Below are 27,705 nucleotides of genomic sequence, written 5' to 3'. Positions count from 1 at the left end.
TGTTGTCACATTATGAAACGGACTGTAAAGAAGAAGCAGCACCTTTAAGTCATGTATCCATCTTTATCGTGCGTCTCTGTTGATATTTTAACCTTGTCGCACTTTACTTGACTTGTTTGTGCTTTGTCTAGCTCTGCCGTTGTTGTCTGAAAGTGTTTTAAAGGTTTATCCGTTTAATTCTCGTCTTTTCCAATTAAAAAAACAAGCAAAACGTGGCACCAGTTTTATTCCAGAGCAGAAGTGGAATAAATGTCACTCTTCTGTTCAGACTGTAGGCACTTTGAAAACGATCGGATTTGAATCAGATCTTGGTCACATTTGGGGGGGGGAAAAGCAACAGTTTCGACCTGCAGTGTGAACGCAGCCCAGATATTATTACCGTATTGTCTGGACTATAAGTCGCACCAGCCAAAAAATGCATAATAGAGGAATAAACATATATAAGTCGCACTGGAGTATGAAATGCAGTTGCAAGTGTGAAAATAACAAATAATATCACATATAAGTCGCTCTGGAATATAAGTATATGAGTATAAATATAAGTATAAGTCGCACCCCGTCCAAAACGATGAAAAAAGGTGCGACTTATAGTCCGGAAAATACGGTAAAAAAGATTGTCCCACTAATTAAAGATTTGTTTTGAGATTGTATTCCACTCATACTTTTCCCCGTAAATGATCGCTTTCAAACCAAAGTCGTGCATTTGATGTAAGTTATTATACGATTTTTATAATTTTATATGTTTTTAAGTTTTTTTTTTTACATAAGAGTTATTTATAAGAGTTTTTTTTCTTTTCAAAGTCATCTGTTTTTTTTATTACTATACTTCTGTGCCTGATCTGTTTCTGTACCTAATCTGTGTTGCAACATTGGAATTTCCCCTTATCTCATCTTATCTGATGTAAACGGTTGAACTCCTTTGGCTCACTTCATACTTGAAACTCACGATTTACAGGTAAAACCACATTTCAATGAAAAAGCTCAAAATATAGCCGTCTATTGTCTGCGATATCGATGTTTATTCCTCTTAAGCGAGCAGCTGACATTCACAGATGCTGTTTGCATTAAAAGTGCCTCGTGCGGAAAACATTTACCGGCTCAGAATTCAAATAACGCCTTTTATAGACAAGATATCAGTCAATTGTGGGTCATTTACGAGCTCGGACCGTCACGCAGAATACTACGTTTCTTCTCACACCCATCGCCAACACATCGGCCTGTGGAAGTAGTCGATCAAATATGACAGCGAGCGGCGCGTAACAACGGACTCCACAGAAGCCGCGCCGCTGTCGTTTGCGGTGTTGTCTGGTCCGTGTCTGGGTTACGACGCGACCCGCGGCTCGTAACCGTGACAATGAGCGCGTTTGTGTCGGGCGTGACACGGACGAAGTGCGACAGTATCTCGGCTTCATCGTAAATATACTGTAGCATTGTCCGCGGACGTGTAAAAGATGTGTCAGCCGTCGCCGGTCAAAATGGACTCTTTTGTGCGGCGAGGGGGTGAACTTTGACCCCCGCCCCGCCGCCCGTCCCTCATGGCTCCCCAGACACAGATTGCATTGTGGGTGGAAGATTGTAGCGCTCATTGGAAAACATAAGGTTTATCAGGTTTGTCTGCTTGTCGATTGTGCTGCTAGCGATGCAGTGTTAGCATTGAAGCTAAAGGGAATTTGGATTCATGATTTCTCTGCATATTTACATTTATTTCAGCATTTATTTTTGCCAAAGGTCAAACGTTTGAATCATTTGCGTCTCCCGAGTGGTCATTTTAGCTCTTAAAGAAGACATAATGCAAAAGAGACTTTTAAGAGCTTTAAATCATGTTATAATCGTTGTCCCTTCTATGATTTTTTTTTCTTTTATCAAGCTGTTATACATTAATATTGTTAAAATATAAGATAATGATCAGCAGGTGTCGTAGATAATAACTATAAAGCAGATAATGCATAATATACGTCTTTTTTAAATGATAGTTTGCTGCTAATGAACCAAACTAATCCTTTATCTTAAACTCAACTATAGCCTACAATAACATGCTACATTGTTAGACCTGGACGAGGACGAAGAAAGAAAAAAGATAATAATTTGATTTAATTGAATTTGCCTGGTTAAAATAAGAGGCTAAACAGTTGCTAAGACACTTACACAGTTGCTAAGCTTTCTTTTAAGTCCCACTTGCAAAATTCTTACTCAAACCTATTTTAAATAAAGACTCAGTGTGTAACTTTTCTTTTGGAGTGTCCGCCACCTGAAGATTGTATTGTTTCACTTGGAATGTTCCACAGTGGCATTAAACCTATCGCATCTTGCATTGATTCAACTACAGTTCATATTTCTCAAAAAAACTCACTCTCTATGAGCGGGACTTGCCTCTCCACAGATCTGGACCTGCCTGGTCGTCTCCATGGAGATGACCAGGCAGAAATGTTACACAGCGCCGCTTTAATTTGGAGCGCTTTTATGGTATTTTGCATGCCGCTCGTGCTCAGTGTTCATTCTGTCTGTTTCTTTGCCCCTGGCAGTGGCTGAACCCTGCGGTGGGTACCTGGATGCCAGCCAGGCGGGGTACATCACCACGCCCGGGTACCCGCTGGAGTACCCGCCTCACCAGAACTGCCGCTGGGTCATCACGGCGCCCGAGCCCCTGCAGCGAATCGTCCTCAACTTCAACCCACACTTTGAGATCGAGAAACTGGACTGCAGGTGAGAAACACGACTGTATTCGGGAGTATTCGAAGTATTCCTGGCAAAGCAAAATACTATGTTTAAAATACTGTCGTTGTTCATGAAAGGATGGAGAGGTCTAGGTCCAGAAATACAGTTGTCATGTTGGATGTTTTGGAGTCAGATGTGTTCTGATTGAAATATTACTACTACTACTTCTAATATATCAACTATATACTTCTACTTTTAACATAACGAAGATTATTTTGGTCGTGATTGATTAAAACTATTCATTATGTTAGACCTGGGATGAAAAAGTTTTCTGATACTTCTTAAAGCCACTGAGGAGCTGTTTTCTTCTATATTTCAGGCAGACAGTTGAATGAATTGTGTTTGCTTTGCGTGTACTCTTTGTGTCATCGACTGTCGCTGTATTTGTATTTTTACCTACAACCTTTTCAAGACATTGTTGTTCTCTTGAGTAGTTTCCAAACTGCCCACATTTACTCCCACGTTATCTCTAATACAGGCATGTCCAAACTAGGGCCCGGGGGCCAAATGCGGCCCTCAGACCAATTTTTGTCGGCCCTCCAGCTTCATGCTATGTCGGCCCAAACAACAAAAAGTAGTACTTTTTACTGTGAAATTGGGAAAATTCAGGCATATTGATGTTATACCAACCGAATATTAATGTTCTAAGTCTAATTAAAGGTGTGGAGGCTCATCGCAATTACATCAAATGCTAAATTTCGAATGATTCACTTTGTCATTGTCAAGTTGTTTGTGGCCCTCTGCGTCGTTTAAGTTTCAAAATGCGGCCCTAGGTGAAAAAGTTTGGACACCCCTGCTCTAATATCTCTAACTCGTAATAGCTTAGGTTTCTTTTCTAGTCATCGCTAAACAATTACTCTCACTTGTAACGTCTTATGTGAGGACACCTTTTGGCTGCTCTGTCACTCCTCACTAACTGCACATGACTTCCATCCTCTGGACACTTCCACTCTTTAAACGTGACGTAATAGATTTAAACGTCGTCCCAGATATTTGTCTCTTCCTCGTTGGACGCTCTGGACGAGCTCCATCCCACTCTCCTCCTGTTCCTCTGGCTCTCTCTCTCTCATAATAATCTCTCTGGGACCTTCCCTTGGTCTCCTTCCTCTAATTATCAAAGTCTAATTACAACACATTTACTGTTCCAGGACGCGTTCACACTTCACAAGATTTAACCGAGATTAGAGGATTTGGTGTCCATCATTTGGGCTTTTTTTTTTCTTTTTTGGCTGCGCAACGGAGCTAGTTGGAGCGAGAGAAGCGAGGAATTAGACACACGGAGAGTGCGGATAAAAGACACGGGAGGAAGTTGGAAGACACGCTGGTGCATGCTGGGTAATCGGAGGGACAGGAGGAGGGTAATTAGACGCCGTGGCTTACCGGGCAATACCGACGGCGCGAGCGTGATGAGTCGAGAGCGTCGATAGCGGCTAACGAGGCCGAGGTTTGCTGAGGTGCGGATGCTGCGTCGGGATTTAAAGTCTGGGCTAGTGGGGGTGTCTCAACGTGCGGTGCGAGGACGAGCGGCGGTGCGCGGGCTGTGGTCGCTGAATGATGAGGATCACAGCAAAAAAACAACTGAAAAACGGAAGATGAAGTCATGAGTTTATACACTGGGCCAGTACCGTATTTTCCAGACTATAAGTCGCACCAGCCAAAAAATGTATAATAGGGAAGAACAAAACATATATAAGTGGCATTTTATGGGAAATCTATTTGATAAAATCCAAGACCAAGAACAGACATTTCATCTTGAAATGCAGTTAAAAATAACAGATGAGAGAAAATGGTGAATAGGTGTACGTATGCTAACGCTAACACCTTCAGCTACATGACGTATGCTAACGCTAACACCTTCAGCTACATGACGTATGCTGACGCTAACACCTTCAGCTACATGACGTATGCTAACGCTAACACCTTCAGCTACATGACGTATGCTAACGCTAACACCTTCAGCTACATGACGTATGCTAACGCTAACACCTTCAGCTACATGACGTATGCTAACGCTAACACCTTCAGCTACATGACGTATGCTAACGCTAACACCTTCAGCTACATGACGTATGCTGACGCTAACACCTTCAGCTACATGACGTATGCTAACGCTAACACCTTCAGCTACATGACGTATGCTAACGCTAACACCTTCAGCTACATGACGTATGCTAACGCTAACACCTTCAGCTACATGACGTATGCTAACGCTAACACCTTCAGCTACATGAGGCACAGACAGAACTGTGGTAAGTGTCTGGTATGTTAACGTCACATATGCACAGTTATTCAGATAACTATAGCATAAAGAACATGCTAACAAGTTTACCAAAGCATCAGTTTGACCCCAAATCACTAAATCCATTGAATTTTTCTTCCTCTGTGTCACTTCTAAACAACTCCACAAACTCCAGAGGAAGAGGAAGTGCAGATTCTTCTTCTGCGCCGCTTAGAGCCTAGAGCGCCCTCTTGTGGTTGCCTGAAAATTACGAATAATATCACATATAAGTCACACCCCGGCCAAAACTATGAAAAAGGTGAAATACGGTATTTGAATGTATTTAAATCTTTCCAACTCAGTCCTACCTCTGTTTTAATACGAGTTTAGTTTAGTCTGGGTTTGAGTCCTGGCTTGTCTCTGGACCTAATCAGTCCGTCTGTGGCATCGACAAGGCAACGGTTCTGCCCGTGGTCCACATCTTAAAAGCAAATACGGTCAAAGACTTCACATAAAGACATGCAATAAGAAAATACACTGTAGATAAGGTCTTTTTGCAAACGAAAGATGTTTTTTGCCATTGTTAGAAACTTGCTTCGCCGTCTTGCTTCAAACTGCTCGACTAAGTTGTTTTTTAAGATCTCATGCTGAATGAAGAATGAACTCCAATTATTAAAGTTAGTTGTATTGGTAAAGTTTAAAGCCTAAAAACAACTGTACACTGTCCAAAACTAAACTAAGCAAGCAACAAACAAGAAAAAGAAGCCAGAACTCAACCAGGACTAACTCAGGACTTACACTACGTCTTTAACTACATAAAAAGTCATGACGAAACAATTTTTAAGCCTCAAACAAGTAAGAACTGGACCAAACTAAACCACAACGGAACAAAGGAAGCTACAACATGACCTGACACTACTTTCCAGAACTGCTGTGGTCCAAAACCCAAATCAAGACCGCGATAACGATGAGGAAGAACCACCACCAGAACATTTCCCGTCCCGATCGACACGCCTCATTTCTGCTGCAGAGATTTGCGACACATTATTTTGCGGGGAACAGACGCTGCACTATCTTGTTTTTTATGGCCAAGCAAAAAGGTCAAGAGCGAAGCATGTTGCAGCGTTACAACGTGGTCTTTGTCTGAGCACATACAGGTCCTTTGTCCCGCACGAGATGAGCCGTGGACCAGTGTTTCTCCTCTTTGTAAACTCAAGATTTACTGTGGCTCAGCTCCACTGCATGGCCCCCGACGAGTTTGAGAAATGGAAATACAAATATCGTTTCGATGATTTATGTGATGGTTTTAAGGCGTCTGGTGCTGTTGGTTTTTGGTTGGTCTTTTGTTCGCATTTGATTGATTTTTTTTCTCACCGACAAGCAGAAGGAACAAACGCAAGAATGAATGAATATTTATTTATTTACCAATTTAACTTTATTTCCAGCCTTTGTTTCTTACCAGTTTGTCGGGAAACACTAATGGGCCTTGAGTTACTGCCGTCACACATGGGTTTTATTGATTAAGTGTCGTTTTGGGAGTGAAAAAAGAAAGCACGACAATGACGACAAATTTAAAGAACCAGGCAAACATTATTCACCACACCATATTTTTGGTCCATAAATGGTCAGATCTGGAAAGGTTTTAGTTCTTAGTGTTGCAGAATCTTTTTGAAACATAAAAATGTGACACAACACAGAAATGTAGAAAAACACTGCATTATTTAACTTGTTTCACAGCCTTTCTTACTGGTTTCAAGATAAAAGAAGTAGAAATTAATGCATTTTATTTAAAAAAAAAAAAATGTATCAATAAGAAAATACATTGAAAATTGCCAACAATAATAATATTTAGATTTTTAAATGAATTTTTTTGAAGCGCGCTCTCAAAAATAAAAATAAACATTGACCCTAAATAAATGTACAGTTTCCTTTTTACATAGAATTATTGTATTTTTTATGTCAATCCAAATGGAATAATTTAGATGTTAACATGATCTATTTACATATATTTCACTTAAATGGAAATAGGTCAATAACATATGGATATAATGTCAACATAATATTTTAGTAACGTATCTGTTATGTTCAGCTGTTGTAAAATTCGACTTACCTTTTGTGAAACACACGTAAAGATCTGAAATATGGACTTTGGATACGATTGGAAACAGCTAGAGTCTGGTTGGACGCCGAACGCTCGACAGCCTGTGCCGCCGTTGCCGCAGAAACAAACTTTGTACTGCACGCGTGTTGAAGAGAGACACCAATTCAGACAGAGACAGTAATATGTGACCAACGCCGGACCTGCTGCCGACAATCAGCGAGGCCACACTTGGCCCCCCACAGAGACACACACACACCTAAGTGACCTCTGACCCCTGCGTCTAACGGCTCTATTTCAGACGCACACGACACGCACACCCACGCACACACTCACACACACACACACACACACACACACACACAGAGACACACACACACACACACAGGGCGGTACACAAACGCTGGATGCCTCAGAGGAACAAAAATACCCCCCTGAGCTGCGCGACGCTTGTAAATAACCATTGATTAGACGACAGGCGCTTGAATCGGGCCGGTTTGTGCAAGATTTGAATTGTGCCGGTTTGTGTGAGATTTGAATCGTGCCGGTTTGTGCGAGATTATTGGTGGTCAGAGGGCTCGAGAGCGACGGTTTATGTTGTAAATACGTCTAAAAAAGGTTCTGTACCAGTGGTTGGAGCCGTCACGATGTCGACTTTTAGAAGAAACACGAATGCACGATAAAGACCAAACTGGACAAAAGTATCGAACTTTTTATAAATGAGAACTGAGACAAAGGTAGACACAAACATGTTGAAATTTGTCTCGAAATCAAACCAAAACAAGAACTGTAGTAGATTAACCATCAAAAAGTATTGATACCTTGAAAATGGACAATTTTGATAGACTTTGGACCAAAACAGTTACGCCGGACGACATTTGTAAAACGCTCTATATATCCCTCTATTACCAAGCATTGAAGGCAATTGACAAACACTTTATTATCACCACCGCACTTCAAAATTACATTAAATCTAATCTAATTCAATCTAAGAAATCAAATGCTGCTCCACTTCCCTTGAAAACAATACGTCCAACTTTGCTCGAAACAAACGACTCGATCGACCCGCTCCACTGCAACAGACACGGGACTGTCCCGAAAAGTCCCTCTGCATTTGCACAATCGTCCTTTCCTTTATTTAACCACGAGACAATAGGACCAACTTCCAGACCGTCTGAAACTGTCTGTAGATATTCATAGCGTCGCTCGAAAAAGCACGACCTGAAAATCAACCGCGCCAACGTTAGATTTTAGTTGTATTTTCTATCCCTCTGAATTAATTTAGTAGTTTTACGGTGCATTTTACTGAGCTAATGTTAATAATGAACTACAATTGTCATGAAACGCGCACCTTTTAACTTGCCACCTGCCCCGGGACGGCCAAGGAGCTAAATCTGGTGCGGATCATCTTTTCTCTTGATGTTGAATGACTTTGTACACGACATGTAAAGACTAGACTAGACAAAAGGACGACATGTAGAAGGTTTGTATGTTCTCCCTCTGTGTCTCTGTGTCTCTGTGTCATTGATGGCGACTTTGTGGATCGTAAATAATGCAAACGCACACTTTGTACTGGCATGTGAACGAGACAGAGTTGGCGCGGGGCAGAGTGCGGTTCAGGTGGGGGCTTTTTCAACCTTTCAGCCGGTGAAATATTGATGCGTTTTTCCCCCCATCGCACAAAGACACGTGTGTGATTCAGATCAGAGCAGCCAAACCCACCCACGTGTGATCGATGAGACGTTAAAGCCGCACACAGAAAACACAGCGTCTTTGGTGCGGCCGCGCAATCGGGACGCGCTAGATCCCCGCCACGTGCCATCGGTCGCTTGGGGAATTAGTGCGACGCGTGTAGCCAGAAGGAGGCGCTACGCACACGTCCGCAGAATTATTTACTATAATACAGTATTTTCCGGACTGTAAGTCGCACTGGAGTATAAGTCGCACCAGCCAAAAATGCATAATAGAGAAGAAAAAAACATATATAAGTCGCACTGGAGTGTGAAATGCAGTTGCAAGTGTGAAAATAACAAATAATATCACATATAAGTTGCCCCGGAGTAAAAGTGTAAGTTTAAATATAAGTAGAAGTCGCCAAAACTATGAAAAAAGGTGTGACTTATAGTCCGGAAAATACGGTAAATCCCATTTGCACATTTCTCCTGCAAATCTGCTAAATTTTTCGAGACATTTGACATATAAAAGTTTTCTCGTTTCAGGATATGTTTTTAGATTTCCAACAGTCGGAAGTACAAGTTTAAAGCTGCTAAATGGAGATGTTCTACACTACGGCGTTACATTTATCCAGCTCTTGTAGCGACGCCCTATTTGCTTTACAAGTTCTGCTGTTGTTTAATGTTATTTATGTTTTTTTTATAACTCTTTTATTTTGCCTTCACAAAAATGACATATTTATAGTAGATGAGTTGCAGAGAAGTAAGTGTTTTTTTTGTGGAACGTAACAATGTTTGACAATTTACTCTTTAAGTGTTTTAAGTGCGTCTTCATTGAACGGATCAATAAAACAAAAAGTGATTAAAGTAAAAAGGCCACTCACAGTTTCTCTGGGTAATTTTTGGCAATAAAAAACACTTGCAGTTGAATAAAAGTCGTGTTCAGCTAAGTTTAATGCCACACTCTGGAACCACCGCACCAGATCTTCTCATCCAACAATCTTCAGACCTAAAAACCAAACAAGACTCGGAATAGTATTAACTTTTGGACCTTTAAACTTTATCTGGCAAAACAATAACATTGCACATTCTCTTTTTATTCAGAGTGAGCTCCATTTGGAGTTTAGTTTAAGTAATTACATTAGTTAACAAACCGTAATCGACCAAAACCAGAACAGAAAGAAAATGGCAAACCCTCCACCAGAAAAAAGTTCCATACTGCACCTTTACAGTCTATAAGACACTTTAGAATACACATTTCATTAAAACATAAAGAACACAATTATAGTTCAGATTCGACTTAACATTTTGCCCGTTTGTCTCCAGTATGACCGTTTTTATAAAGTTTATAATTGTACTTCCTGTTTGGACGTGAGCAGCAAATGACATGGATAGAGGTAATTCTACAACTGTTACCTAGCAACCGTCCTGTAAACAAGAGCCAAAATCCATATGAATTACACAATAGTTATGATTTGACAAACAACAATACCATATAACACCTTCATTTTGTGGAATGATGGTTTAAACTGTCAGAAAAGTGTGTTTTCAACGGCACGTCGCACATTGATGACATCACAGAGGGATTCAGTTTTAGAACTCGGCTCTACTTCCTGTACATTTTAGGCTTTGATTTTTCAAACTTTCTTCTCAAACTACAACTTAACGTAACTAAAACTATTATACATATTTACCACAAGTTATATTAGAAAAACAAGCGAACCTTTTATATTAGACTTTAGGAGAGTTTGGTAAGAAGTATCCGGTCTTTGATTTGATCTCACTCTTGTAATAGTCGGGACAATAGTCTTGCTGTAGTCCTGGTTCCGTCCCTGTTTTGTCCCCGTTCCGTCTCGTCCGTCCTCCTCGCTTTCAGACAAGGCCCGTTTTATTACACGTTGAGGTAATAAAATTCGGGACGCGCCTGATTGCAATTTAAGATGGTAATCGTGAATCCATAATGCATCGCTGTTTGGCCCGAGCACTGCGCCCGAATCAATAAAGAGGTGGTCGGACAGCGCGAGAGATGTTTTCATTAAGATTCATACACAGCAGATTTAAGTGCAACGGGAAAGGAGACGAGGAGACGAGGAAAGGAGCGCGGGGAGGAAGGAAGGATGTCCAGTCTGTGATCAGCACATAACCAGGGCTTACGATGACTCACGCGCACCTCTCATTTCACAAGTGATTTCAACATCCTCTGAGGCGTTTGAGGTGAACTGGTGCGGTCGAGGGGGGAAAGGAAGTATGTCCAAATGCACACGTTAAAGTGCGACAAAAAAAGAGGTGAAATCGGGGGAACAAGTTGCGAAGTGAGAATGGGGTTTGGCTGTCATTTCTAAGGAGGTGTACACAGTTCATCACCCAATGACATCATGCAGTGGAACCAAGCGTTTTGAGCTAAATATGGACAATTTCTCAAACGTGCACTGAATTTAGAAAGTCAGTCTTGCGTAAAATGTTGACTTTTATCATTTAAAATTACACTTGTTTTTTTTGTGTTCCTTTACCTTCTTTTGACTTCTTTCGATCCTGTAGATGCATCTGAAAAGCATCGAAAGACTTGCTTATTTTAAAAAGTGCGTGACAGGTTTTACGATTTTCTAGTTTTGACTTCACTTGCTCACTCAACTTAAAACAAAAAAGTGATGCATCTGGTCGCAAAGTCCTGAAACACATCGTTTAATATTGTTGCACTGAATGGCGTCCATGCATTGACTCAACTTAAGTCAAAACGTGAAATTAAGTTCAACAGTGCTTCCGAACGTAGACAAGATGAGTTAAATTAGTCGCCTTGAATTATTCTCACCTGCGTTTTAGTAAAATGAGTCCAACATGTCATTTTAAGCAAGCGTTGACTCAATCAGAACTGCTCAAATTGACTACCGTATTTTCCGCACTATAAGGCGCACTTAAAAAGCCTTTCATTCTCTCAAAGTGCCGTATAATCCAGTGCATCTTATATATGGATGAACTCTGGTTGTGCTTACTGACCTCGAAGAGATTTTGAGTGGTACACGTTTTGCTGTGCTTAATGAGCCTTATAGTCCAATGCGCCTTATATAGTGAAAAATGATCGAAAATAGACCATTCATTGACCGTGCGCCTTATAAACCAGTGTGCCTTATAGTGCTGAAAATACGGTATCATTCTGTCGTTTGTCGCAGCCCCGAAGAGAGACTGTGCCTGTGAAAAGCGCCGCAGTCCACACAAAGTTTACGCGTTGCTTTTGCGTTTGACAAACCGACACCGACGCCGCGGTAGTAACGTCTTTATTTGACAGCGTCGGCTCCTCGACCGCCGCCGCTTCCACTGCTAATGCGGCTCCTGCTGGCCTTGCTACTACCGGTGTAAAAAAGGAGGCAAAAAGTGCAGCGTCAGGGTCCGCGGAGGGCAGGTTCAAATCATCCTGACAGCTCCTGCCTCCTCGCCGCTGTCTCCTGCCTCCTCGCCCCGCCTCTTCCCCTTCCCTCCTGGTCCAATGGCGTCCCGCATTCCCCGCGCGACGGTCCTGCTCCGCTCGATCGTTCTCATCCATCATCTTTGACCCGCCCGGTCTGTGTTCAGTGGCTTTCGCTCAGATCTGCCGCGGATCCTCCTGCGGTAGATGCGTCGGCCTCGATTAAAGCTGCAGGAACTGGAGCTTTCAGACACATTTATAGCTGAAGATTCAACCACATTTGTATAATTAAACTTGTCTATGTTGTATTTGCACTGCTGGAGGAGGCGCGCTTTGATAGACTTTGTATTTCCTCAGCCTCAAATTGTCTTAATTGCCAAAAGTCATTTGTCACGGTTTATTCGGGAAAGTAGAAACAACACTTTAAACTTAGAATTAAGAAAATGTAGTGTTTTTTGGCTGTAAAAAATCTTTCTGATTGACTTAGGATCTGGAGGGTCGGGAAAGTAGAAGCAGAAAGTAGGAATTAAAGACAAAAAAATCAATAAAGACTTTATTTTTTGGGCATTATGCTGTGACGCTGTCGATATACATTAATCTATATATAAGTATGAGCTATAAAATAATCATAAAGTATTAATATTGTCTGAATGAGATTATTTTTTAAGACATTAAGTTAAGAAAATTGCACTTCAGCTAGTATTTGTCGTGCCATATTATCTGTGCGAGACACTTTAAACGCTTTAAATTGTTATTCCTGTAATAAAAAATAAAAAATAAAGAATTAGCATTGTCCTTGCCTGCTAGCATACCAGCCCATTTCAGCTAACTGCATTACATTAGCATCTTTTTGTCACCTTCATCTTAACTTCCTGGAAACACACGCTTATTTTTTCCATGCGTAAAAGTGGCCAAACTACAGCTTAAATCGCCGAAAACACCGCTTCGGTCCGCCAGCCAACATGCACCATTTACCCACAATACACAGCGCACTTTCTCTGAGTTTTGATCCTTCCATCTGCAATGAACCGGAGCTTCACGGGCCAAATAATTACGGCGCAGTTCCCAGGCAGGCGGCCAAAGCACTCGCTCCCTCTCTCATCATATCATAACTCATTTATCTCTATGTAACATCCACCGCTTGTAGTGCATCCACTTTTAAAGGAATTAAAGAAGTAGCAGTTTTTGTTTTTACCGCCCGACTTTTACTTGTGCTTTGTGTTTCGGTCACTCTTCTGACCGTCTACAAGCGACTAAAGCGTAGGCGTTTACTACATTTTATGGACTATTTTGTGGGAATACCAGGATATGTGCTTTACTTTATGTTTTGAGCCGCCAGTGACATCAACCGTCAGATAAAAATCAATTGTTCCCTCGTCATAAACACACGTGGAGTCGCGTTTAGCTCCGTTCACGCCCGTTCGGTGAATCCTGTGTTGCTCTGCGCCTCAGAAAGCTCAGAAAACACTCCAAATTCCCCACAGTTCCAAATTTCCCACATTCGCGGCGTCGCAGGCAGAGCTCCGAGATCTTACGCGCCGGTTTTATCTTGGGGGTATCGAGGCCCGGGAGCCTACAGCCCTTCATCGCCAGAAGCCCCCAAACGGCATCCATCTCTGTACATTTGCGTTCGTTTTTCTCGTACGTCGATAAACGCTTTCGCATCGTAGCTGGGGTCGTGGTCCTCGCTTGTGAATGTCCGCGAATCGTCGCTGGACCCGTTCTGAGCATTTCTGCCGGCAAATCGCGTTCCTCACAACTGCGCGCTTCTGCTAGCATGTCTGGGCAAGCTAGCTTTTGTCCGTGGAGCCTTTGTAATTCCCTCCGCCGCCAGTAGATGGAGTTCTACCAAATGAGGGAACGCCTGACTGATGTAAAGCAATGTACTGTATCACGAGAGGCCAAAGTAAAGGAACTCTAGATGTTAAAAGTACTTGCTTGTGAATGTCCGCGAATCGTCGCCGGACTCGTTCTGAGCATTTCTGCCGGCAAATCGCGTTCATCACAACCGCGCGCTTCTGCTAGCATGTCTGGGCAAGCTAGCTTTTGTCCGTGGAGCCTTTGTAAATCCCTCCGCCGCCTGTAGATGGAGTTCCAAAAGAAGGAACGCCTGACTGATGTACTGTATGTACTGAGGCTAAAGTAAAGGAACTCTAGAGCATGTTAAAAGTACATAACGATACAAATAATGTGTATCCAGACAGTTATATGCATACTGCTTTTAACTGTTGAATAAACCCACTACTTTGTACTTCTACTCGCAATTTTGAAGTACTCTTACTAAGTACATTTTCGCCCACTCCGCCCGTCTCTTCCTACAGCGTCGGTGAGAGCAGAGAACACGTAGGCACATTTCCTCCGGCTCGCACAAAACCACAGAAACGCAGTGAGTTAACAAGTGATTTATATGACAGAGAGGCTGCCGTCGACGATAATGGTTTCACTAATGATTTAGACCTTGTCTTTGTACTCCGCCTCAATCCATCACCAGACTCCTGCCTTTCTCTCCACCAAAAGAGGCTCTTCTTTTTTGCCGTTTTCCCCGCTGGAAACGTGGAGCGTGAGTGAAATTTAGCAGGATCATTATCGGGAGCAAAGAAAGCAAAAAGGACAAATGAAAGCGAGAGGAAGTGGGAGGGTTTTCCACTGCAGCGCGGCAGTTTATTGGCAGTTACATTACTGGCCGTGTCGATTGGACTGAACAATCTCGCAAAAAATACATCTTGGGTTTTCTTTCTGATTGCGATTATAGATTCAGCTTTGTTCAATGAAACATACGTCATTTTGTATTTTCACCCTTGCAAATTGTACTATTTGTCCAAGAATGTCTTCCAGTTGCTGTATAAAGCATCATTGTTGGTTAAATTCAAATCGAAAAATGCCTTTGTCATCTTGAGGTTAGTATTTCTCATTGTCTAACTTGAAAAAAATGTCTACAAACAGAACAAAACGCACTTTAAAACCTACACCACTGAGGTATTTAGGCCTTTGAACCCCTCAGCAAGAATGAATACGGAAAATACATGAATGAATAAAGAAAATATATGTTTGTCGTGAACACATTTCGCCCGCAGCACGAGTCCGGCGATTGTTTCTGGACATAAACGCTGTGACCGCAACAACTTGGGGACACGGTCTTTTCTGAGGCTGAAGACAACCTCGTAAACAGGATAAACGAGACAAACGTGAATCAAACTCCAAAAATACAACTCCGGGTTTGTGTTTCAGACGAGGGAACGGCACTAAAACAGGATTAACAGTGCAAAAAAAGTAAGTTGTGCATAATAAGTGTCATTTAATAAAAGAAACAAGTCTTTTATCACGACAAAGCGCCGCGCTACAGGACCAAAACACGTCTCTGATTGAATATACGCAAAATCGATGAGTTTAATCGATACTAAAAGCGACTTAGAGCACCTTTAACTACCTCTTTCCAGACGGTAAACCTGGCTCTTGCTCAGGACTCGAGAGCGGATCAGCCTCTTGCCCGTGTTTTATCACTTGAGCGAACGTAAGTCTGAAGTCACTCTCCACCTTCGTGTTTGAAGTGGAAATATATGCAGGACTTTGGCAACAAACGCAGTAGAAGTTGTTGTTATTACTGCAGCGGGAGCGAGACGTGGTGTTCTGTGTGTTCTTTGTGAAGGATTAAAGAGTTTTAATTGAGCTTGTTGGTTGAATAGTGTAATTTCTGACCAAACCCTGCTACAGTAGAGCTCAGTTTGGTGGTTTGAAGACACTTAACTTAGAAAAAGTGTTCAGAAGTGACACAGCAGTTCATCAGGTTGTTCCATAACTGTCTTGTGTCTTTTTACTTTGGTTTTTGATGTTCACTCTGGGTGTCCAAAAAATAAAATAAAGAAAATTGCGGTAAAGTAAATTTTTTAAGGACTTTTCTCCATTGAAAATATTACAATTTGCTTGTGGATGTGTTGATTGCAGTGCCATCGGTCGACATTCCTTCACAATTGGTCATTTTTTGTAATTTTTCCCCCTTACATTCACACAAGAGTCATAATCTTATATATTTGTGGTCATTGTATCCTCTGTTGTAGATTGCAGTGTGATAAGTTCTCAATGGCAGTCCCCAAAATACTTCATTGCATTAGTATTTCAACAAATAAGGCATAAAATCAACATCGGGTGAATTGAATAAGCTAAAATAGACCTTGACTGGATAGTAGCTTTACCCTTCCACGTGCACCTCCGCCGAAGTATAAATATATTACGACTGTAGTAGTTCATGAGTGTTTGAAGTCTGAGGTGATGCGACAGTCGCCCGAGGACACAGAGGCAAAGGGACCACACGGAGGGAGAGGCACACAGTGACTGGAGTGTGGTCATTTAGCAGCTGCCCGTGCGTTTGTGTTAGCGTCAGTGCGACCGGAGCAGCAGAAGTTTATGCGTCCAGACAAGCACCGGCCTCTGCGGGGTGTGTCCACCCGGAGACGGGACCTGGAGACGGGACCTGGAGACGGGACCTGGAGACGGGACCTGGAGACGGGACCTGGAGACGGGACCTGGAGACGGGACCTGGAGACGGGACCTGGAGACGGGACCTGGAGACGGGACCTGGAGATGGGACCTGGAGACGGGACCTGGATCCAAATGGTCAAGCTTTCCTCTACGGGGCACTGCGGTGTGTGAGACGTGGGCGGTTTGGAGTGCAGTGGGGAAAGAAGTATAATCTCAGACAAAGCCAATGCCTGAAGTCCAGATTATTATGATTTCAATTTTTTTTTCCATTTTTTCAATTTTTTTATTAGAACATAGATTGACAAAAGTAAAACAACAATGCAGAGAAATAGAAAGAGATAAAAACACTAAAGAATGCAAAAAAACACCAAAAAACACTAAAGAATGCAAAAAAATACAGACACAAACACAAAATACTAATAAACATACTAAAAAATTCTAAAACACACACAAAAAAACCTTAAGAATGCAAAAAACACAAAAAAAACACTGAAGAATGCAAACAAAACACCAAGAACTCTAGGAATGATAAAAACCCCCCACAAAAAACACACACAGAAATAACCCCACAAAGAATGAACTGGACCAGGTAGAACATAAGGCATGGAAAGGAGTGAAAAGTAGTTGAAAATAAGGGCGTGGCATCAGAAAAATAATAAAAATGATAATACAAAATAAATAAGATGAATTCGAACATATTCAATTCTGAATAATTGTCCTATTTTGTCCATTGTCTTTTAAATGTGTCTATTTTGGGGTTATTTTTCTATTGTGCGTATGTATGTCTGTTCAGATTTACGTGAAGTCTCCAAATGCTCCTAAACGTCCTCATTCATGTAGAAGCAGCAGACACGGTCACACTTCATAACCGTAACATCAGTCGTCTGTTCGTTAGAGCTGCGCGTGATCAATGCCTCTCACTGTAATAACTGTGTTTGAAGGACTGACCCCAGATCAGCACTGGTTAAGGCCGTGATTACAGATCGATTGGCCGTCTCGCTCCCTCGTCTCCCTTTCCCTCCCCGTATGTCTCCTCTAATAGACCCATTACTTCATAACGCCAACTTTGTCATCACCCAATCTGCGTTTAAGTGCTCCGATGGCAGAGGGACCCCAGCTGCCGCTCCGAGCTCCACGCAGGTGTACCAAATGTAAACAGGAAACGGGAGGGAAATCGTTGGAACGCCACGCGAAAAGTTGTTAGCACTGACAAAGTGTATAAGGAATAAATTTGCTATTTTAATAACGACCAAAATCTGAATCGATACATTTATTTTATTATTTGTATTCTTTTTTTATTATTTATTATTTTATTATTGTATTTATTTATTAATTCATTAATGTATGTATTTATTTTATTTTTATTTATGTATTTTTCTATTTATTTATTTATCTATTTATTTTTGATTTGATTGTTTTTTATTATTTTTATTCTTTTTTATTATTTATTATTTTATTATTGTATTTATTTATTTATTTATTCATTAATATATTTATTTATTTTATTTTTATTTATGTATTTTTCTATTTATTTATTTATCTATTTATTTTTATTTATTTATTATTATTAAATCGATAATTTAATTTGTATGGGTTGAATAAATATTGTGGGATAATGTTTCTTGTCAGTTTACAGTAAAATTATTGTGGATTTTAATATCAAAATACTGGCTTTTCCCATCACACACATCACAAAAAATGCGAAAAATACAAAATTGCCGAAACATTTTCCTTTTGCAAATTTGCTGATTTGAAAACGCAGCCTCTTTGTTGGGGCCTCGGTTAACTTCACTTCCCTTCATAAGTGCGACCATTTTGGAGCTGGAGCCTCGTCTCTCCCGCGAGCTAATCGTGCGCTTCATATAGTTTGACCGAGTACAAAACACATGGAGAGCGGATTATTTCTTATTCTGCTGCTGCTGTTGTTGAGAAGAGCTGTGTTCATACTGTCCGGATGTGCAAAAATACATATATAACCTCGCAACATTCAGAATCGATGATGAGTAATGAAGTTTTCTCTGGCGAAAGCTCATGTAGCACATCTCAAATGGGGGGAAAGCTGCTACATGCTAACAGCAAATCTAAAACGCTACAACTCTGCTAAATATTGAGTTTGTACCCGACATCTAGAAGAGAAAACGACAAAGCAAATGGTTTTAGAGGAACAGATGAACAACAGGAACACTGCATTTATCACTGATGACGGGACTGATGACATTTGTTGAGGAAATTAGTTGTTGTGGGCGAGTTGTAGTGTCCTTTATCTCCCCTTATTGTTCCAAACTACTTTCAGTTACTATTTTACTGTAAAAAGTTAACTTGAGCGGGGAAAAAAACAGCTCCACGGACAGAAATGAGACAAAAAAAGCAAAGAAACACATTATTTTGCAATGCTCAATTTGGCGATATCGAGTGCTGCGTGGATACGTTGCCATGACGATTTCAAGCTGCAAAATCGCCCATAAACGAACCCATAAAACGTCACCCTAATCTTAACGCAATCACGCGACACTATTGCGCTCTATGTCACGACTTTAAATGTTTAGTGACCGAAAGCGCTAAAACCAAGCGCTAACTTTTAACTCGAGCTGTAAAAACTTTCGTACGCTGCGAGTTTTTAAAGTTTTTTTTCCCGGTACTTTCTCCGTCTCCGAGCCCCGAGGCGGCGCGATCAAAGCCCGCGTGACCTCCTGCCCCGCCGCTCTGACTTACAACAACACGCTGACACGTTCACGCCGCCGGCCCCCGCTGTTTGTCCACGTGTGCCGGGGGCCGCCGCTCGCCGAGGCCCCCTGTGGAGAGACACGGCCCTGCAGGTGGAGGGAGGAGAGCGGACGAAGCAGAAGGGCAAAGTCTGGGCTGATAAAGGACTAAAACTACAATATCTTAACATTATCTTAACATTATCTTAACATTATCTTAACATTATCTTAACATTATCTTAACATTATCTTAACATTATCTTAACATTATCTTAACAATATCTTAACATTATCTTAACATTATCTTAACAATATCTTAACATTATCTTAACATTATCCTAACATTATCTTAACATTATCTTAACATTATCTTAACATTATCTTAACATTATCTTAACAATATCTTAACATTATCTTAACATTATCTTAACATTATCCTAACATTATCTTAACATTATCTTAACATTATCTTAACATTATCTTAACATTATCTTAACAATATCTTAACATTATCTTAACATTATCTTAACATTATCTTAACATTATCTTAACAATATCTTAACATTATCTTAACATTATCCTAACATTATCCTAACATTATCTTAACATTATCTTAACAATATCTTAACATTATCTTAACATTATCTTAACATTATCTTAACATTATCTTAACATTATCTTAACAATATCTTAACATTATCTTAACATTATCTTAACATTATCTTAACATTATCTTAACAATATCTTAACATTATCTTAACATTATCTTAACATTATCTTAACATTATCTTAACATTATCTTAACATTATCCTAACATTATCTTAACATTATCTTAACATTATCTTAACATTATCTTAACATTATCTTAACATTATCCTAACATTATCCTAACATTATCTTAACATTATCTTAACATTATCTTAACATTATCTTAACATTATCTTAACATTATCTTAACAATATCTTAACATTATCTTAACATTATCTTAACATTATCCTAACATTATCCTAACATTATCTTAACAATATCTTAACATTATCTTAACATTATCTTAACATTATCTTAACATTATCTTAACATTATCTTAACATTATCTTAACATTATCCTAACATTATCTTAACATTATCTTAACATTATCTTAACATTATCTTAACAATGCTGGAGGAACGTGCTGAAATGTGCACGTGAATGTTTCGGTTGAGCTTCGAGTATCGTACAAAATGGGAATGGCGTGTAAAATGAATCACAAAAAGGCAAAAATATGACTTTATCCCTTGTTTGGAAAGTACACTAGATGTTTTTTTAATATCTTTTTGTGGTCATTTTCCAAGAGTAATTATAGACGATAAACTCGATAGTCGAATACGGATGGACTTTTATCATTAGTGTAACAAATTCTCATCATTATAAACACATTTCTGTAAAATATAAGCTATTTAATGTATTATTTCATTGTTTTCACGCAATTTTTGTAGGACACAAGTGCAGCCATAGCAAAAACAATTCAGAACATAGAACTAGGCAGGGTAACAATTGTTATTATAAACTTGTAGAGGGAATAATGGCCACGTCTGACCTAGAATGTTCCTCAGTACAGCATTAAAGGCAAACATTTCACAGAGACTAGGGGGAGAATTAACTAGCTGTGCAACAAAAACACTTGGGAATGGAATGTAAAGGTGGTAATACAGCAACATTGCGAGATAGGGCCAAGCGCATAGTAGGGTAGTAGGATAGTAGGGTAGTAGGATAGTACGGTAGTAGGGTAGGAGGATAGTAGGGTAGTAGGATAGTAGGGTAGTGGGATAGTAGGGTAGTGGGATAGTAGGGTAGTAGGGTAGGAGGATAGGAGGATAGTAGGGTAGTAGTGTAGGAGGATAGTAGTATAGGAGGATAGTAGGGTAGGAGGATAGTAGGATAGTAGGATAGTAGGGTAGTAGGGTAGTAGGGTAGGAGGATAGAAGGATAGGAGGGTAGTAGGATAGTAGGGTAGTGGGATAGTAGGGTAGTAGGGTAGGAGGATAGGAGGATAGTAGGGTAGGAGGATAGTAGGGTAGTAGGATAGTAGGGTAGTAGTATAGGAGGATAGTAGGGTAGGAGGATAGTAGGGTAGGAGGATAGTAGGGTAGTAGGATAGTAGGGTAGTAGTATAGGAGGATAGTAGTGTAGGAGGATAGTAGGGTAGGAGGATAGTAGGGTAGTAGGATAGTAGGGTAGTAGGGTAGGAGGATAGTAGGGTAGTAGGATAGTAGGGTAGTAGGATAGTAGGATAGTGGGATAGGAGGATAGTAGGATAGTAGGATAGGAGGATAGTAGGGTAGTAGGGTAGGAGGATAGTAGGGTAGTAGGATAGTAGGGTAGTGGGATAGTAGGGTAGTGGGATAGTAGGGTAGTAGGGTAGGAGGATAGGAGGATAGTAGGGTAGTAGTGTAGGAGGATAGTAGTATAGGAGGATAGTAGGGTAGGAGGATAGTAGGATAGTAGGATAGTAGGGTAGTAGGGTAGTAGGGTAGGAGGATAGAAGGATAGTAGGGTAGGAGGGTAGTAGGATAGTAGGGTAGTGGGATAGTAGGGTAGTAGGGTAGGAGGATAGTAGGGTAGTAGGATAGTAGGGTAGTAGTATAGTAGGGTAGGAGGATAGTAGGGTAGGAGGATAGTAGGGTAGTAGGGTAGGAGGATAGTAGGGTAGGAGGATAGTAGGGTAGTAGGATAGTAGGATAGTGGGATAGGAGGATAGTAGGATAGTAGGATAGGAGGATAGTAGGGTAGTAGGATAGTAGGATAGTGGGATAGGAGGATAGTAGGGTAGGAGGATAGTAGGGTAGGAGGATAGTAGGGTAGTAGGATAGTAGGGTAGTAGTATAGGAGGATAGTAGGGTAGGAGGATAGTAGGGTAGGAGGATAGTAGGGTAGTAGGATAGTAGGGTAGTAGGGTAGGAGGATAGTAGGGTAGGAGGATAGTAGGGTAGTAGGATAGTAGGATAGTGGGATAGGAGGATAGTAGGATAGTAGGATAGGAGGATAGTAGGGTAGTAGGGTAGTAGGGTAGTAGGGTAGTAGGATAGTAGGATAGGCGTGACATGTGGGTTAGACCGGTTCCTCTTGGTTGCTAGAGGCCTTTGGCAGTTTCCAGCGCTTGGTGAACGTGAGAGGAGCAGATTTGGGATTAATCCGTCATCCGCCGTGTTCCTCCCACACAACAGACTGCAGTTTGAACCTCAAAGTCCTCGGATAGACCCAACTGAGCGCTCGCCCTCAAGCGCCGCGCTGCAAGAGAATCAATACATCCAGAGACTTATTTCAAATCTGAATATTTATCTTGTTTCGTTAAAAAAAAGAAGAAAAATGTGTTGTGTGTTCTACCATTTACATTATATTAGTACATTTTAAGGTGTACATGTTGAATACATTGATTTAAAGAGGTATTATGTGACTTCTGTGTTGGAAAAACCGCCGCCTGTCTGAAATGTTCCACAGTAAGGCATTTAACTTGTTTATCTTGCATGTTTTACTGCTCTGTTGTGGGCTCGCCTATATTCTTGTCTTCATTTGATGCCACACTGTGAAATATTCTAGACAAAGCAATAACATCTAATACATCAACATTTAATACCATTTATTTTTATTTTTTCATCAACATGACATACCGTATTTTCTGCACTATAAGGAGCACTTGAAATCCTTTCATTTTCTCAAAAAACGACGTCTTATAACCCAGTGCCCCTTATATATGGATTAATTCTGGTTGTGTTTACTGACCTCAAAGTGATTTGTGTGGTACACGTTTGTTTCTCTTAATGCTCCTTATAATCCAGTGCGCCTTATAGTGCAGAAAATACGGTAATTATATAGAAAAAGGTTACACAACTTTATATTTTATTGTTATTAATAATTATTTTACTATTACGAATGGCCTTGTTTTCACATGCTTTTATCATACTCGATATTTTAAAGAATGACAAATGATGAATAATTATAAAATGTAACGTATGATAAACGCATGCAAACACACAACGTGATTAATAATGATAAAATGATGATTAATAGTTATAAAAATATGAAAAAAAGCAAAATATGATCAAAAATAACATATGATAAAAGTATGCACAAGCAATGTTTAAGTATTTTGCTTCATATTGCAAGTTCCTAATTCGTAACTGTGATCACCGACGACGACGACAATAAAACCATTTCTGATTCTGATTGAAATTTGAATATTTTAAAACGGCCATAAACCTCAAAACGAACCATCGCAAATGAACTAAACGGTGTGAAAGCGTCTCATTATTCCGTGGTTCCAGTAAGTGTCTCTGCAAAGGAGGAGGAGCCGGCCCCGCCCGCCTCTGTCCGTCCCAACCCCAAAATCCAGTCTCATGTTCTGCTTTGCCGCTTGTCAAATATTTTTCAAATTTCCCTTCCCGTCGCCGCCTCGAACGTGCGTCGGTCGCGCGTCGCTCTCGCTGGCGGACCGATCTGTCACGCTGATAGCTCATTTCCAACGCAGGAAGTGTCGGATTCTGTCTTGTCTGATTAGGATTCTTGGTTGCCGTGCGCCCACGCCGCCGCCGCCGCCGGCCAGAGCGTTTATAATGGTAAAACAAATTGTAATTTTAACAGCTGTATTTGGAGAGATTTCGGAGGCCCGGTCCTGTGGGGGAACATCTTTTTGGTTATTCAGTTCGCCCTGCGGTGAAAGCTCACGAGAAGTGTTTTTTGAAATTTTGAAATCCAGAAATTCAACAATTTGACTTGCGGCTTATTATCTGAACATTTGAAAGGCTAAATGGGAAACGGCTTTGTACATTTTTCTTATGCTAATCTTTGTAATGATCGTTTACAAAGCGGCATTATTCATCCACTCCGACTTGGAGTTACAGTTGGTGTTTATTGACCTGCCAATGAAATATTTTAAATCATCTTTCATCCTAAACCCTCATATAAACAAACCTGGAGTTGTTGTTGTTTGTTTGTTTGTTGGTGTTGCTTCATTTACGCTTGTTTCGTTGATCCTGTTTTCGAGGTCACTCCTTCGCTGAGCCTCATAAAAACACTCGTCGTCGTCATAAATAGAAATAAGGAGGTCTCTGCTTTCCATAAATCATCAGCAGACTCGCTCAGAGCATTTCTGCAAATCCCGTTCATTACAACTGCGCGTTTGTACCGTAGTTTCTGGAGTATAAGTCGCACCAGCCAAAAAATGCATAATAGAGAAGAAAAAAACATATATAAGTCGCACTGGAGGATGAAATGCAGTTGCAAGTGTGAAAATAACAAATAATATCACATATAAGTCGAGTATAAGTATAAGTATATAAGTATAAATATAAGTATAAGTCGCACCCCGGCCAAAACTATGAAAGCAGGTGCAACTTATAGTCCGGAAAATACAGTATATGCATAAGACAGGATAAGCCTTTATTTGTCCCACTATGGGGAAATCCCAGTGTTGCAACACAAAGTAGGTACAGAAGTGAATCATAAAAAACAGATTTAAACTTGTAAAAACACAAAATACAGCTCTTATAAAAATCTTCTAAAAATCTTCTTATAATAACAATATAAGAACTATAACTATATAAGAATAACAATAGTGATACTCTTATTTACAGCTGTTATACGGACAGAGAATGTTAAGCTAGCTGTCGTTTGCTTCCCATGTGTGTTTTAAGTTCTAAAACACGAGATCCCAAAGCAAATGTTTCAATATTAACCATATCAAACATGGTTAAACAAATGAGCGAGTTCCTCCAGATTAAAACTCACTAAGTGAACCGTACTGTCGACAGAAACCCTCGATAAAACCATCATCTTCTGCAAAATCACATCATTTAACCCTGATTTTCAGACTTTTATTATGACAGTCAAACACATAAACACCGCCATCTCGTCCGCTCTGGTTCTACTGATTGTCTAAAGCCTTTTGAGAGGAAACAAATCTCTAAATTGTGAAAGAAAAACAGCGTTTGAGAGCGATGGGAGATGGAAGACGTGGGCCGGCGTCGCTGTTAAACAAACTTGTCAGTTCACCAAAGAGCGGAGGAGGATCGCTTGTCTTTTCCTGGTGAACATATGACAGCGACCGCGACACAACTCTCTGCGCGCTTGTCTCGACCGTCTCAGCCCAGCCGGAGCAGAGCATGATGGGAAGGTGCGAGGTGCGCGGCCCGTGCGATGCCACCTGTCAGGTCGTCCGGACCTCAAACGGGCTCCAGACGGGATGTTATGTTTAAATGTAGGAGTAGTGAGCTGTCAGTCACGTCCGGAGCTCGTGGTGGAGGCGCTGGGACACAGGGAGGAGTGACTTTTGCACTGGTGAAGCGATAATGTGCAGAGAATAGTACTTTGACGTGTCCGTTCATCGTAAAGTCACGGGAACGGAACGTGTGGAGTGTAGTTGAGCTTTTATAGTTTGTTCAAGGCGTGTTTTGTTGCGTACGGAGCTGTTTTTAGTCATTATTTTGTGGGTGTTTTTGTTTTAAAGTCAAGTACAATTGCCTTTTTACCATCCTCAGGCAAAATGTGTTAGTACTATGATCACAGTTAATTATACATGTACTTATTTAGTCAAATTTGATTGAGAGTATGCTCACAGTATTTATATTTTTAAACATTTTGAGGCTACTTGAAGTGTGCTATGCTACAAAGTATGAGTTAAAGTGGACTGCAGCACACATCAGAACAAATGTGCACAAAACCCCCAAAATAAAACAGAACTACATTTAAAAACACAAACAATGTTCATTTATACCATTCTTGCTCTGTATTTTTCATTTATACTTAAGGAATTCACATTCAAAATTATTTCCAAGCTGTGGGAGCAGCATAACTGATCACTATATCGTTATATGAATGAAATAGATAAATTATACACACAATTTAAAGTATTTAAAGCAACATCTTGACAATAGACACATAATCACTACATTACTCACAACTGAAATGCAGGTTTTATTGATTGTGATCACATTAAGTTCATTATTCAACCCCGAAATATTAACGTACTACGAAACAAAAAGGTAAAGTTAAAGTACACATAAATATTGAGCACCCCTCATCTATTATTCACTGAGCCGTAGGTCCACAAATACCTCAGATGACAGGCCTGAAATGTCTGTGTTTGGACAAGGAGCACGGCCACAGTCTTTGGAGTCACTGAAGTCTATTTTGGAGCAGGGCAGGTGCGGCTGCGGCATCCAGATCCACAGGCAACACTCCCGCTGTGGCTGCCGGGGCCACTTGTGCCCCAAGAACATGAAAGAAGCAGCGAATAAAGCCAACAATGTGGATGTGATCGGGGGCTATCGCTTCTGGTGAAGGGAAACCATATTACACAAGTACACAAGTACACTCAAGTACACAAGGACACAAGTACACTCAAGTACACAAGTACACAAGTACACTCAAGTACACAAGTGCACTCAAGTACACTCAAGTATACAAGGACACAAGTACACAAGGACACAAGTACACAAGTACACAAGGACACAAGTACACAAGTATACAAGTACACTCAAGTACACAAGTACACTCAAGTACACAAGTACACAAGTGCAAAAGTACACAAGTACACACAAGTACACAAGTACACTCAAGTACACAAGTACACAAGTACACTCAAGTACACAAGTACACTCAAGTACACTCAAGTACACAAGTACACAAGTACACTCAAGTACACATACAAAGAACTGTGGTGTTTGAAAGTAAATTTTAAAGGTGCGTTTGCATTTTCACATTCACCACAAACTGACGACTAAACCAGAACTAAACCAGGACTAGAACAGAACTAAACCAGGACTAGAACAGAACTAAACCAGGACTAGAACAGAACTAAACCAGGACTAGAACAGAACTAAACCAGGACTAGAACAGAACTGAACCAGGACTAGAACAGAACTAAACCAGGACTAGAACAGAACTAAACCAGGACTAGAACAGAACTAAACCAGGACTAGAACAGAACTGAACCAGGACTAGAACAGAACTAAACCAGGACTAGAACAGAACTAAACCAGGACTAAACCAGAACTAAACCAGGACTAGAAAAGAACTAAACCAGGACTAGAACAGAACTAAACCAGGACTAGAACAGAACTAAACCAGGACTAGAACAGAACTAAACCAGGACTAGAACAGAACTAAACCAGGACTAAACCAGAACTAAACCAGGACTAGAACAGAACTAAACCAGGACTAGAACAGAACTAAACCAGGACTAGAACAGAACTAAACCAGGACTAGAACAGAACTGAACCAGGACTAGAACAGAACTAAACCAGGACTAGAACAGAACTAAACCAGGACTAAACCAGAACTAAACCAGGACTAGAACAGAACTAAACCAGGACTAGAACAGAACTAAACCAGGACTAGAACAGAACTAAACCAGGACTAAACCAGAACTAAACCAGGACTAGAAA

General features: G+C 40.6%; 1 protein-coding gene across 2 annotated transcripts in view; it reads left to right on the top strand.

Annotated features, from left to right (window-relative positions):
- LOC140359937 (neuropilin-2-like) overlaps positions 1 to 27,705 on the top strand; it is a 185,515-nt gene that overhangs the window by 18,914 nt on the left and 138,896 nt on the right. For both annotated transcript variants that reach the window (XM_072445188.1, XM_072445189.1), the window contains exon 2: positions 2,523 to 2,703. In XM_072445188.1, coding sequence (XP_072301289.1) covers positions 2,523 to 2,703 — 181 coding nt within the window. The remainder of the gene's footprint in view (positions 1 to 2,522; positions 2,704 to 27,705) is intronic.

This window comes from Eucyclogobius newberryi, unplaced genomic scaffold (genome assembly GCF_026437365.1).
Source record: "Eucyclogobius newberryi isolate DKJ021-1_F unplaced genomic scaffold, fEucNew1.0.hap1 SCAF_14, whole genome shotgun sequence".
Lineage (NCBI taxonomy): Eukaryota > Metazoa > Chordata > Actinopteri > Gobiiformes > Gobiidae > Eucyclogobius > Eucyclogobius newberryi.
The sequence above is the reverse complement of the archived record's forward strand: the minus strand, read 5'-3'. Positions and strand labels throughout refer to the sequence as shown.